The sequence below is a fragment of the Halichoeres trimaculatus genome, unplaced genomic scaffold (genome assembly GCF_033239565.1).
Source record: "Halichoeres trimaculatus isolate MK-OKI-2021-1 unplaced genomic scaffold, fHalTri1.1 fHalTri1_scaffold_6, whole genome shotgun sequence".
In the NCBI taxonomy this organism is placed as follows: domain Eukaryota; kingdom Metazoa; phylum Chordata; class Actinopteri; order Labriformes; family Labridae; genus Halichoeres; species Halichoeres trimaculatus.
Window position 1 is genome coordinate 23,281,470 of NW_027437184.1, and position 13,432 is coordinate 23,294,901.

The 13,432-nt window shown below is 40.5% G+C and overlaps 1 protein-coding gene across 1 annotated transcript in view; it reads right to left on the reverse strand.

Annotated features, from left to right (window-relative positions):
• The window catches only part of LOC141791504 (roundabout homolog 2-like), a 99,417-nt gene extending 89,829 nt beyond the window's left edge, over window positions 1-9,588 (reverse strand). The window contains exons 1-2 of the mRNA XM_074672037.1: window positions 9,049-9,588; window positions 5,093-5,419 (exon numbers count right to left, since the gene is read on the reverse strand). Of these exons, the coding sequence (XP_074528138.1) occupies window positions 5,093-5,419; window positions 9,049-9,103 (382 nt within the window). The 5' untranslated portion in view covers window positions 9,104-9,588. The remainder of the gene's footprint in view (window positions 1-5,092; window positions 5,420-9,048) is intronic.
• Window positions 9,589-13,432: the final 3,844 nt, after the last annotated feature.

Here is a 13,432-nt window from a genome sequence, read left to right on the forward strand (position 1 = left end):
GAAGAACAAATATGACTGTAAGACAGAATCTCAAAAAGGAAAAAAAATGCTCCCATGAGCTTTAATAAATAAATAAAAAGCAAGAGAGGGCATAAGAAAGTTGGAAGGTTAAGATAAAATATTCTTCAGACTTAAGGGTGTGCTTTTTACAGCTTTTTTTTGCAGTTAAAACGATCAATACCAACACAAAAAAGCCATACTGTCCCATTGATTCTCTGTCAGGAGCTCTATTGTGCAAAACTGATGTAGAAATAAGTGTTTCTTAGAAAGGTTTGGTTCACTTTCGGTTCAAGAAAACAAACGTTATGAGGTAAATCAGTTGTTTTTGCAGCGCTGCCAGCTGTAGATTTGTCTGGCATATCTACATCATTTGCATATTTTAATCTTTGCTACCATCTTAAGCAGCCAAAGTGTTTTTGCATTACCTGAGATGAATAATACCGCCCTTACATTTCGCTCAGGCTGAAGCTCATGAAATGCACGAAGAACCACCAAAATTGAGCTTGTACAGCACAAATGTACCGCAGGGAACGACAACAACCCTCTGGTTAGTTACATTTTCTAAGCCACTGGTTGAGACACAATGCTGCAGCCCATTAGAACACTTTGAGGATGTGTGTGGACTCTGAAGAAACAGACCATTTTCAAGCCAGGCTCACTGTCAGAGAATCCCCACAGCACTTTCATCTACCCGCTCTCTCCCGCAGCATTGCATGACAACTTTGGCTGCAGCAATACTGGCAGGATCCTGCAGCCCCTGGAGGAGTCATGCGATTATGCATCCCTGTAGCCATGATATTCTGAATTACACAAAGAAGACTACAGGCTGGCTTGGTTGTACTGCCTTTTATGTAAGAGACGCTACAGAAAAAACAACCTATTGACACGGTCTGCACAATGGGAGACAACAAAGAACAAAATAGGTTGGTTGCTGTTATTTTAACCAGCAAACAAGGCTGAAATAACTTCATCTGTGGGCAAATTGTGTATGGCATGTTTTGCTGTAGATTTCTTCAAGCCAATGACCTTAAAAATATATAGTTACTACAAAAATATGCAAAAAGTATTTAAATTTAACACAACTCATGCAAAAATGCATGCCTCGCAGCTTTAAAGGGACTCAAGAATGAGGCTTAAAAAATAACAGCCACTTTCCTTGAAACATGCTTTGGGAAATGGATCATTTAGATTCTGTGGTAGATGAGTATGGTCGTATAGCAGCCAGGAAAAAACAGACTTATTGAAGTATGAAGTGCACCCCACAGAGCAAACACCAGTCCCTGAGAATGCCCCATAAATCAGCAAGTCACACACAAAACCATGAGGAACAAAGGTTTTGAAAATAATTCATCATTCAAGAAACATTAAAGCTGCTTTGAAGCACAAATTCCATAGATTTAGCTCTGCAGGTCTTGCTAATATTAGCAATTCCATGCTATAAAAATGTGAATCAACCACTCTGTGTGCTTCTGATGCATAAGTAAGAACGTATCTCTGCTCTAACAATAAATAAATTGGCATGAAGTAAATAATTGCAGCTCCTACATCTACAATGGCTGTGACAGTCACTCTGAAAATGTATTCAGGATTCCAGTTTGAGCTGCAAAATATAAATGAGCTTTATTGTATTTAAGAGGAAGCAGAAAATCCCCACAAAATCACTCTGACACAGTCATTGTGTTCATAAAGTCGGACTCTATTCAGTCAAGGGAATCAGTGGAGCGGCTATAACATTCGTCTCTTGACACCATAACGACAGTTTTGGGTCTCTGGATTCTTTATGAGAGAGAATTATTCACTCCTTTCGTATATAACTGGACTGTTTAATATGTGAAATTTAAATGTGAGGTATAAATTCTGAAAACAGTGGGACGACTTTAATGAACTTCAGTATGATTTAACACAATAACGGCTCATTTTATAGGTAGATCTAACACTGAAGGCTGCAACAGGACATAAAAACATGCCTTTATATTCAAAGGCTGGCTTGTGTCTTTCTACAAGCATCAGTATTTCCAGGACAATTCCCCTTTATTGATTAGACAGCAAGGAGGGGAATCAGTACCAGTAAAAGAAGACAATAGGAATACAAGTCTCTAATGTGGAAAAGGCAATAAAATAAGGAGAGGATGTGGTGCAGAAAAAAAGTCAGAGATGTCAGATGATGTCTGGACTTAATTGCTATCGGGTTCAGGACACTTGTCTGAGTTTTTCTTTCCTGCTTCCTCCATTCTTACCATGGCTTTAATTTCAGTGTTGGACTAAAGCTTCTAGTCATGCTTAAACATGTACAGCAGAGTTTGTAGGTGTGAAAATCCAATACCACATTGTAAAAGTGTATATTAACAACTCATTTCACCTAACAACAGTTCTTCCTTCCCTCTACCAAACAATAACCGACAAAGCAATTTTGCATCCCCAATGGATTTATAATTGCTGTCCCTGGAAACTACATTTTGAGAGCGGCTCAAAAGAGCACATTTCAGGTGTTTTTTCCACACACTTTCAAGAAAAGTCAGTGTGGAGCTCGAAGATAGTGTAGAGTTGGTCTGAGAATGGGAAATGTCAGCAATTTGGGAACACTTTTACTGGAAAACCCTAGCAGCAAAATGGTGATGAGCAAAGCATGCAGGCTTTAATATCAAAGGGAAGCACAGCTGTTTCCAAAGAGGATTTGGGTTTGTATTATAGGCCATTAGAGGCTTGTCCTGTGAAGCAGGATTTGTAGTTATCAAGGTAACTTCAGGGTTAACTCAGAGTTTCAGTACTATCAAGGTAAATGCATTTTTACTGGAGTAGAGGAGCAAGTTAACTTGCTCTCCTGCACTGTATATATAGATATAAAGGAAGAATGCTGGATGTCCATACAAAACATGTAGATTTTAAAACCACTATTTATCAACATGTTGTAGAAATATCTTAATTTGTCTGTAAACAGCTCAAAACAGTCAACAATAACACGTGATCTAAACAAGACTAGGTGAAATGATTACATCATTACATAAGGATCTCCCAACTGGTTCATGACACATTCAAGGGATGGGCCTCAAACACTAAGGTCCGCCCAGAGCTCTGCCTCCAGAGGGCTGGCCAATCAGAAGGGAGTGGATTTGTGGAGCAGTTGGCCTTAAAGAGACAACAACTAAAACCAAGGGTTTTGAAAAGAGGCAGAAAAAAGGGTTTCCTGAAACACAAGTGTGGGAAAAATAAGGATCATTTTGAGTTAAGTGGGAAGCAGAGGGACAGTATCTTCTGAAACACACCATCACTAACGGGTCAGTTCCCCTGACAGTAGGGCTCTGTGAGCTGATCAACAGACACCAGCAGGACCTATTCTACTTCATATATGAAAAATATTAACACTGTGATCTTGATATCAACGTATATCAACACCTGGGAGAGGACAGCACCGGAGCATGAAGTTGTCATACTCATTAGATGTGAAATTACTTGTGCTTATCAGTTTTAATCATGTTTTTCTATTAATCTTTACCATCTCCATACTGCTTATTTTGATCCCAACAGGGCTGCAGCTGAGATGAAACGTCTAGTGCTGACATACACACCACAATAATAAATCAGAGCTGCAAATTAGTTTACGGGAATAAACATGAGTTATGATAGTAAGATCTATCCTGCACTAATGATGTGGAAGTGATATTAAAAGCCTTGAACTGCACTTTCACTGCTAGCTTTTTCCTTATTTTAGAAGATGTAGTTGATTTTAGTCTGGATCATGAGTCTAATGGTATAATTTGCTCTGAGTTTGTGGAGTATTTTGATTTGCTGACAGCAGACTTGTTATGTTTGTGATTTGCCTAATGTCTTACTAGTTCTTGTGAATGCAATTGCAGTAAATCTGTGTTGTTTTCCATGTTGAGATTTATTATAACACACTGCTTAGCGTGAGCTCTGTCAGGGTAAGTGAAACCAGATAAAAAAAAATATATCAGGGGTGTGATGGACTTCTTTCACAGAACAGGCTTCACCTGTTGAATAATATGTAGACTGTTTTGGCCCCTGGTATTTGACTTGCTCTGATGTAAAAGTGTTGATATCAAAATCAGAATCACAAAGAAAGAAATGATATGTTGGCATCTCTGTCCTTGATTTCTTCTTAAAGCCACACAGAATCCAGAAGTGGAGAAAAATTGGCATCAATCAGCATCATCAACACCACATTTCGTATGAGGCGAGCCCTGTTTACAACACGTTACGCTGCATGTCAAAGGAATTATTCAAGGTCTGATTTCATGAATTAAACCAGGGCTAACATTTGTGAAGCATTTGGAAATGGTTAGCTGGCTCAATATTTTGCAAATTTAATATCAAACATCACTACACCATTCACTCGAATTTCCTCACATTTTTGTTTGTGTACAAAATCTCTCTTCAAGTGAGAAATGCAGAGCGAGCAGCGGAGACAGTGTGAGAGTTTGTGTGTGCACGACGTGTGTATCCGTTTGTGCGTCCGAGCGTGTGTGCGCCTTGTTCATGGCAAGAAATCAGCTCAGTTTAGCACATAATGGAAATGTGAATAGCCCAGAGCGTCTCTCTCCCACACAGGGAGAGAACTGGCTGGGAGCAGGCTGCATCTTTCCAAATCCAAACAGTGAAAGGGGAGTCAGCTAGGTTAAAATACTGCCCCCTCTTCCTCTTCCTCTCCCTCCCTGGAGCCATTCACAGCTCAGCCCATACATTACTCAAGCAGGTCATCCAAACAGGTCTCACTAGCAGTCTGAAAACATATTCACACACATAATGTGCACACATGGCTGAGCATAGACACACAGAGATATACTTGTGGGTTCAGTGGAGAGGTGACGGGGCTCATATTATGACAGATGACATCTTACATGTGGATTCCCAAGCAAAACAGCCAAAAATGTTATGCTTAATTTAACATTATCTCTACCTTTTTCAGATCTAACATTAACACATTCTCACATTTTTCTACGCCCCTGCAAAAGGTTTTAACCTCAATACATGCTGCATAATAATGCTCCTATTTTCCTGTCATGCAACATTAAGATTCCTCAGGCCACAGAGTCACCTTTGCACCCAGAGGGATGTGACGAAAAGTGAGACTTACATGCTACTTCAAGGGACGCGTTGCGGCTTACAGCCTCCCCCAGGTAGTTCCGGGCCACGCACACGTAGCTGCCATCATCAGGTTTGCTCCTGCGCCCGTGGACGATGCGTAGGAAGAAGAGCGAGCCCCTGGGCAGCAGCATGCGGTGGGAGCGGGGATTGTCGCGGTCCGTCTCGACGCGCTCCCCGTCTTTGTACCATTCCACTGTAGGGGTCGGGCGGCCCTCTGCCTTGCAGTTGAGAGTGGCTGGTTCCCCTTTGGACACAATGAGGTCAGAGGGGTGCTCCACGATGCGGGGTGGGGAGTCTTCCTGGCGAAGACGAGACCCTAGAGAGGAGGAGGAGGACAAAAATTCCATTAAAGAAAAAGCAATAATAATAAAAATCATTAATAATGCATTTTAATTTGGCTGCCGGGGCAACAGCAGTATGTTTGGGATAAATGAAGTTAATTATTTAGACAGAAACTAAGGCCAAACAGAGTGTGAGCTAGTTAGACGTATACTAGGCAACAGGAAATCAAAGTGCAGTGCAAAACTACCAGATATCAGCAAAACAAGTTGCCAATTAGAGAACCACTGTTGAATAAAGCATAATGAAAGACAGAAATATTTCTGTAAACAGGACACAATTTGAATAAATGGTCCACACAGATCCCATGAACAGTCCCTAAAACATTATTTCTCTGCCTCTCTTCAGAATGGATGTACTCCCATTTACAAATGGGGTTGGTAAAACAAAATAAAGCATAATTGCATTACAGTCCTTGAAGAAAAGCTGATTAGATTCAGGTTCTTCCTGGCTGCTGCACTATGTGCTTGTGTTCCTACACTCTGCATGGCTCACATATTTACTTTCACAGACAGGAGCTGAGGAGTCATTACATCTCATTAGCTTTTTCATTAACACGTTCCATCAAACACTGACATCATCCAATATGTTGTCTCAGTGGGTGTAGAACAACGACTGCTACATTGGATTTTTCACTTTGTGCTGTATTAGCATAGATATGCAAAGTTTGCAATTCTCCTCCCCTTCTAAGCGCTACATTATTATATCCACTTGCATAGTATTTAGATTCAATCCTCAGCAAATGTCACAAGGAAGCCTTTTCCTGGTGGAAAAAGAGGAGCTACCAACCCTTGTGCTAATAATACTTTCCATTTGTTTGGCTGTGGGAGCACTTTAGCTCAGTTTAAGAGTGTCACTGAAATGTCACCAAGGTATGACCCAGATGTAGAGTCACTGCGTTTGTTTACAGACATGTCAGCATCACAACTCTCATCTGTTTCATGGTGTACGAGCACATTATGATGTCTGTGTGAAAAGGTCGTCCTCTTCCAAACACTGTTGCATGCATGCCAACAAACCTGGAGTGTGATTTTGAGGCTGCTAAAACAGAGTTTTTTGTGACTGTCACACAGCAAAAAGAAATAAATAAGATATAAATAAATGAAACTGATGTGACACGCTCTCTTGTGTTTTTGCTTTAGATGGTGACAAATCATGCAAATTGTAAAAGGCAACCGTGATGATAGGCTGCTACATAGCAACCAGAATAAAGCTGCAAATGTGAGCAAAATTGATGTGACAGTCTATAATGTTAAGAGGTTTGTTGACAAAAGCATTCCATTAGCTGGCACCCACAAACCAAACCCCAGTTTTTAACACATGCTTTTAAAACGCTATACATGTGCTTCTTGATTAAGTGTGAGGATCGACAAACAAACACACACATTCACAGCAAAGCTGACTTCTTTTAATTGGCCGTCCCATTAGCCCGTCTCCACTGAGGCTAATGTGGAGTTGCAGACTTGTGCTGTCAGACAACAGAATAGAAATGAGGTGATTTAAGTTGTGGGCGGCTCTGTGGCTCAGTGGTAGGTACTGTCAACTAACAGCGAGAAGGTCCTGCAGGGTCCTGTCAGTCTGTGAGCTCTGGACTGGCAACCCATCCAGGGGGTTTGCTTGCTTTCTGCTCAATGCATGCTCCAGCACCCCATGACCCTGAATATGAATAGGCTGGGAGAGCAAATAATAGTATGGAGGGATGTTTGGATCTGTCTTCTTGAATTTTATGCTGGCACTTGATCAGTTGAATGGTCTTGTATTTATATCTTTACATTTTATGATGATTTGGCTGTCTTAATATCTGGATTCATACACTTCTGGCAAAAACTGTGCATATTTTTGAGCATGAAGCATTTTGTATCACACCCACGACTCCATCTCTCTGCCATAGGGTCTACGTGTGAGGAACTGTCCATGGTGCTGAAGCTGGAACTCAAGGTCTTGCTGAAAAAGCTGCTAAACCACATGTTTTGCTGCCTGTAAGCGGGAGCACTTTAATAAAAGTCACTTTGAGGTGACATCTGTCTACCAGCAGAGCTCAAAGGAATTCAATTTCAGCTTATGACCAAAAGAGTCATTTGATTGTCAAGCAAACAGCTCCTGTGCTGTCTCTCAGGTTCTGACTGAGACTGAAAATAAAGTTTGAGATGTCACAGCCACATAGTCGGTGTCAGTCCTTCAAGCTCAGAACTGGTAGTATTGATGGAAGACTTAAGATGGATGCAGGCACAAAAATGGTCAGGCTGTCGGTGTAGTATACACTGTAGTATGCTTATGCTGTAAACGCTGACCATTATCCTCCCTAATAGACAACCTACAGAACCACCACAAGGCAGACACTCAGAAACCAATAAAAAGCCTTTATTTGCTTTCCCTTTCACAGACATCAGAAAAGTTTAGAATAAGTTTCGGCCTCAGTTATCTACTTAGAGCTGGAATTCAAGTAGATCTGAAACTAATCCATTACTTGAAAAACATACTCTTTGTCTACATCCTTAAGGATGATGATACCTGCAATCATTTGGGAGAAAACTGATCTTCTCAAACAGCACTCACAAAAATGATCACTATAAACCTCACAAATATTTGAGATTAATTACAACACCTTGAAATTACATTGCACAGCTACAGATTACACCACTTTGTTATTGGGAATTAACTAGCAGCCCATTAATTCAAGTGTCCTGAATCCACACCCACTTTACGTGCTGATCACACCTGCTTTCAGTTCACCCCATTGACACAGATTTATGCTCTATGGGGTGCAGCAGTGCAAAACACCTCATGATAAGGACAACACTTCCTGCCAAGAATCGTGAGATATGTCTCGTGCAGGTGAAGATGCATTACAGCAGGCTTAAAGTGAGTAATTTAGTACACACTGACAGTCAGGGTTGAGTTTCCAGACTATGAGTAAGCATCTTCTCTATGGCACATTAGACATTTCAGCTACAGGACATCCAGTTAGCTCCATCATCTGCCTGAGCAACCTTTTGCATCAGGCCACACGGAATATGACCCCAAGATAAGTCCACTGTAGGAAACTGGGAATACAGTCTCTGAGGTGACAGGTTGGCAACACTTTTGGAGGACCTTGCGATTTTGGAAGGGAAAGGGGTTAAAAATGCGTTAAAAGGGTCTTTTTTTCGTGAGTATACAAAGAGAGTGGAAATTTGGAATGTCATTTTTCATGTTGACACACATTTCAAAGCAGAGCACTTGTGGAAAATGGTCATTTTAAAGCTGCCAAAGATTTTACTCACGTAACAAATGTGTTCAATTAGAGCAGACCTTATGAATAAATGAGCAACTTTCGTCTAGCAGAGCTATTGAACAGTTGGCCTGGCACAATAACGCTGTATTAGACCAGGACTGATTTAACTGACAATAATTTAACTCATAAGTAAGGAGCATTTGATTTCAGACATGAATTAAAGAAGAAAAACAGATTTAACGTACACAACGCGGGAAACCAGACTCGGTATTGATTCACTTAAACTGACAGGAGCATGGGTCGAATACGCTTCGGGTCACAGCCCAGTCAGTTCTTCTAAAGCAAAACATCATTTCAACATGATTTAAGCCAGAGATGTGTTGTACACTCACCGTGGGTTTGGGTGCACAAGAGTCCACAGAGAAATAAATACTGTAGAGGACCCATTCTGGCATATTGGCCCCGTGGAAGCTATCGGCGCATGAATTCCTCCTCAAGCGAAACCAACAATCGATTAATCAATCAATCCTGTTTTCACCTGTGCGACTTTGTGACAATTTGCTGTCTCCGGTGTGTGAACTAAAGCAACCAAAACAGTTCTCTCATCCGCTGTAAGCAACCACCCGCGTGTCCATTCCCCCTCTCCAAGAGCGCACCAGTAGTAAGCAGCGGTCTGTCTGTCGACTCTCCGACACGTTGGGGAAATTTCTGCAGTCACCACTTGCAAACATCACCGACGCCCAAAGACGCTTCCGTTACCGATGGCTTCCCCGCGTACGACCGCATTCTTCTTTTTGTCACTTTCACCGGGCCCGAGCACGAGGGCACGCTTCCATCCTCGCGCGGGACAAGTTGGGAGATGAAAGGTGGGGACGGGCTTCAGTCAGAGGTGAGAAGCTGCACGGTGCAGCACGGCTCAGCCCCTCCTCTCCACTCCGCTGCCCGGGGAGAAACTAACGGGGAATGTAGCCCAACGTACACACAATGGGTCTGGACAGTTAAACTAAGCAGCGCTTTACAATCCAGATCAGAATTTTTGGATCATCTGGTGCTGTTAGTTATTGTTATTTGCCTTTATTCCCTCTGCTTTGCGAAATGGTTGATCAATATCACTCATATGCTATTGTCAACGTCTTTATTGCATGATCTTAACACTTTTAAATAAGACCAGCTGCTTTGGTCATTTCCTTGATCAAGTTTTGATTTTCTTCTTTCATTGCATGCCTTAACCTTGCATTTTGCTGGATTCAGCAATGCCATCCTAATTAGAAAGTAACAATAAAACGCACCCCTTCTCTCCTTACTATTTGTTTGTATTCCCTTCCTCTGGTTTGTTTCCACCACTTCATTAACATACAACATATGAGGAAGAGTGTTTTAGGTCTACTTTCACACATTCAGCAAATCAGGACAATCCAATTAAAAACAAAGAAACAGCCCAAAGCCAATGTTCTAGTATGCAGCACTGCAACTGTTATTTGTGATACAGTAAGAATCTTGCTGATTCTTTTGTCCAAACAAATAAATATGCTTCTTTGTCTGGCATATCTTATCCCTCAAAGTTATCAGTGTTTCTGTTTTATTAATTCTGTGCTTTTTTTCCCCCATACAACTCCAAATTAGGACAGCATAATATAAGAGTAACGACGATATAGCATCACACTGGTGGAAATTCTAATATTTGTATGAACTGCATTAAATAAAGAGTTAAGAGTGAGTAGTATTAGTCTCCATGTTTGTCTGTTGTTGTTTGCGTCGTACACAGAATCTGTTTTCAGTGTGACTGCCCTGAATCCACATAATGCAAGCAGCTATTGCTTTTTCACCATGAAAGTGGCTCCATTAATCTAAGGGGAACTGGTAGCTAGTTTGAGCTTAATCTGACTGCATCAAAATAGAGTGAAAGCATAGCCATTAAATACAGGCCCCCATCCAAAAGGTAAAATGTACCCATGCTGAGAGTGAGAAAGCATTGCTTATCTAAAGTACGTAAAGCAATTATTCCTATTAAGTGTGATGAATTCAGGCTTATGCCAAACACCCTGCTTTAAAACACTCTGTACTCAAACAGTGTAACCACAGCCTCCTGTTTTATGTCAAAGTGTTTTATTTCCATGTCCATGGTTGAAAAAGCTATTACAAAAGGAGCACAGCTGTAAAGAAATGTCCCTTCATTCCTGCCCCCTGCCTGAGGTGCTTATCCCACCTTGTCATCAATACTGCTCAATATTGTCAATAGCGTTATAAATGCAGCGGCTCTCCATGAGCCGGGAATGAGCCGGGCTGCATCAGGTGCTATTGATCCACTGGGTGAAATTAAACCATTTTTGGCGCTGTGTTCACAGCAGTAGATCGAATAATAATTGTGGACGATGGGTAAATCGAGTGTGTATGAAGAGGGGGGGTATAAAGTGAACACAATCATTTAAGCTGGATGGATCTCATCCATCAGAGAATGATGTATTCAATAGAGTTTTTCCTGCACAGTTGTTCTTATGGCAGCTTTGCACAGTTCAGCTCGTGATGTTGAGAAGACTTTTGTTTTGAAGTGCTGGGATATTTTAACAAAGAAAAAAGGACTGTGTTCCTGTCCCTTGGAAACACAAAGAAGTGAAGGTTTTAGTCGTCACTGACTGAGAATAACCTTGCCCCTTCTGCTCATCCTGTCTTTCATAAGCGCAAGGAGATAATAAATAGGCTTTCTGAGAAATTAATAACCTCACAAGACTCATCAAGGTGAACTTTAATGATCTGAGAAGGAAACTTCAAAACACATTAGTGCTAATTGTACCAAATGACAGAAATGCTCTTCATCACTGGCACTAACTGTGAAAAGATGTTAGAAATTCACATCTTATCCCACAGAGACTCAAGGTAACAAATATATTAGGAAACTCAATTATGTCAGCGCATAAATGAAGGAGTGACAAGGAAATACTTCATCTAGAGAAGGCATGCCTGGGGTCCATTCTCACACGACCCTCAGTTTTCATCCTACAATGTTACAACACAATCTAATCATCCTACATTTAAATTCTCATCATTAACAAAACCAAAGCATATCTGGTAACATCTCACAAAAACGATATTTGGACTGTAGATAAGCTCTATCTGTATTACAAAACATCTGTAAACTCAATAGAAACTCAAGGGCTCTTACAGCTGATGTTTTTACATGCATGTTTTAATGGTGGTGTGAAAATGTCCTTTAGGACATCAAGAGTTTAAAAAAAAACATTAGAGGATACAAGATTAGATTAAAGTTGTGTGATGGTTCAAAAATTTGTTCATTATGCAGAATGCAGGATAGGAAATATTTTCAGGTCAAAATAGCCATAAAAAAAACCCTGAATACTAGAAAAGCAGTCAAAAAGCGCAGACCTCCACCAAGCATATTGTGATTGTCACGCAGCACTTTAGTCCTACTTTAATGTTATACTCCCTTTCAGCAGACTGTCTGCTACAATTTGGTGTTAGTTGCAGGTTTTTACAATAATTTGTTTCCTGACAGTGTTAAAAATTATGTTGACCCAGTACATGTTTCATATTCTGGATGTTAGAATCCAGAATATTGGCAGGATCTCGATCATACTTTTACATCTGACAGAAATTATGGTGACCTTGTCTTGTTTTGTTCTGCAAAGCAAACCGACCTTTTATCGGGGAGTTATATACACATATGGTGATAACAGCCCTATCTCACAATGATAAAGGATCCCTTAAAAAACTCCTGGATTGAGATGGTGATCCAGATCACCTCCAAAATTTGATCTCTTCTTCTTTATCCCATTTTAAACATTTCCTGAAAACATCATCAAGATCCATTCATAACTTTTTGAGTTATGTTGTTCACAGACAAACTCTCCCAAATACATAACCTCGTTGGCAGAGGTAATTAATCATGGCCAAATGCGGATCCTGATCCTGACATAAAATAATCCTGACGTATTTTCCCAACATTGCCCCCTAATGGGCAACATTTTCTTTGAAAAGAAGCAGTCTGTTGATGTTTATACCGCATGTAACACTGCAGCAAACTAACCACCTATTATCTGGTATCTGTTAACAATTTAGGAAACATGTGAGGGTTTATTCTGCAAGTCTGTAAACATGGCAGAAGTTTATTTGAGGTCAGATTGGTGTTTTCATACGAAAACAAAAAGTTACCACAAAATCAAATGTGGTGCTCTTTGAAAAAGGTTTGGGCCCCCCTGGTCTGGAGAGTGAAGATGTGACCAGATATGACCACCACCCAGTGATGCTTTAGAGTTAATTGGATATGATAGTTTTTTTTTTCCACTATAAATTTTTTAAGTTGAGTTGTTCTAGATGCATGTACCCAGTAATTGTTTAACAACAAAGGATGCCGCCCACCTCGCACCTTCAATATCTGCAATGAGAAATAACATGCAAACTGTAGGTTACAGTTTTTAACACTCATCTTAGTTTAAGTGAACGATCTGCTGAGATATTCTCAGTACATCAATTAGCCATCATACGTATGTTTGAAGCCCACGAACCACAATTAGTGCTCAGCTGTCAAAAATGTTGAGTCATTAATTATTACAAAAACAAACAGGTTTTTTGATAGTCAAGTAAAGTGCTAAAAATGTCAGTGGAGTGTAAAACTAAACCACAAAGAGTGCTTGGATGGGAGTCTTTCAAAACTTGTTTTACTGCGACATTACAGAACCTGTTTCAACTGCAGAATCGTTTTCTTTCAGCATTTTGTTGCCAGCACAATTAATTGTCAAATACATCTAATACACCCTTACT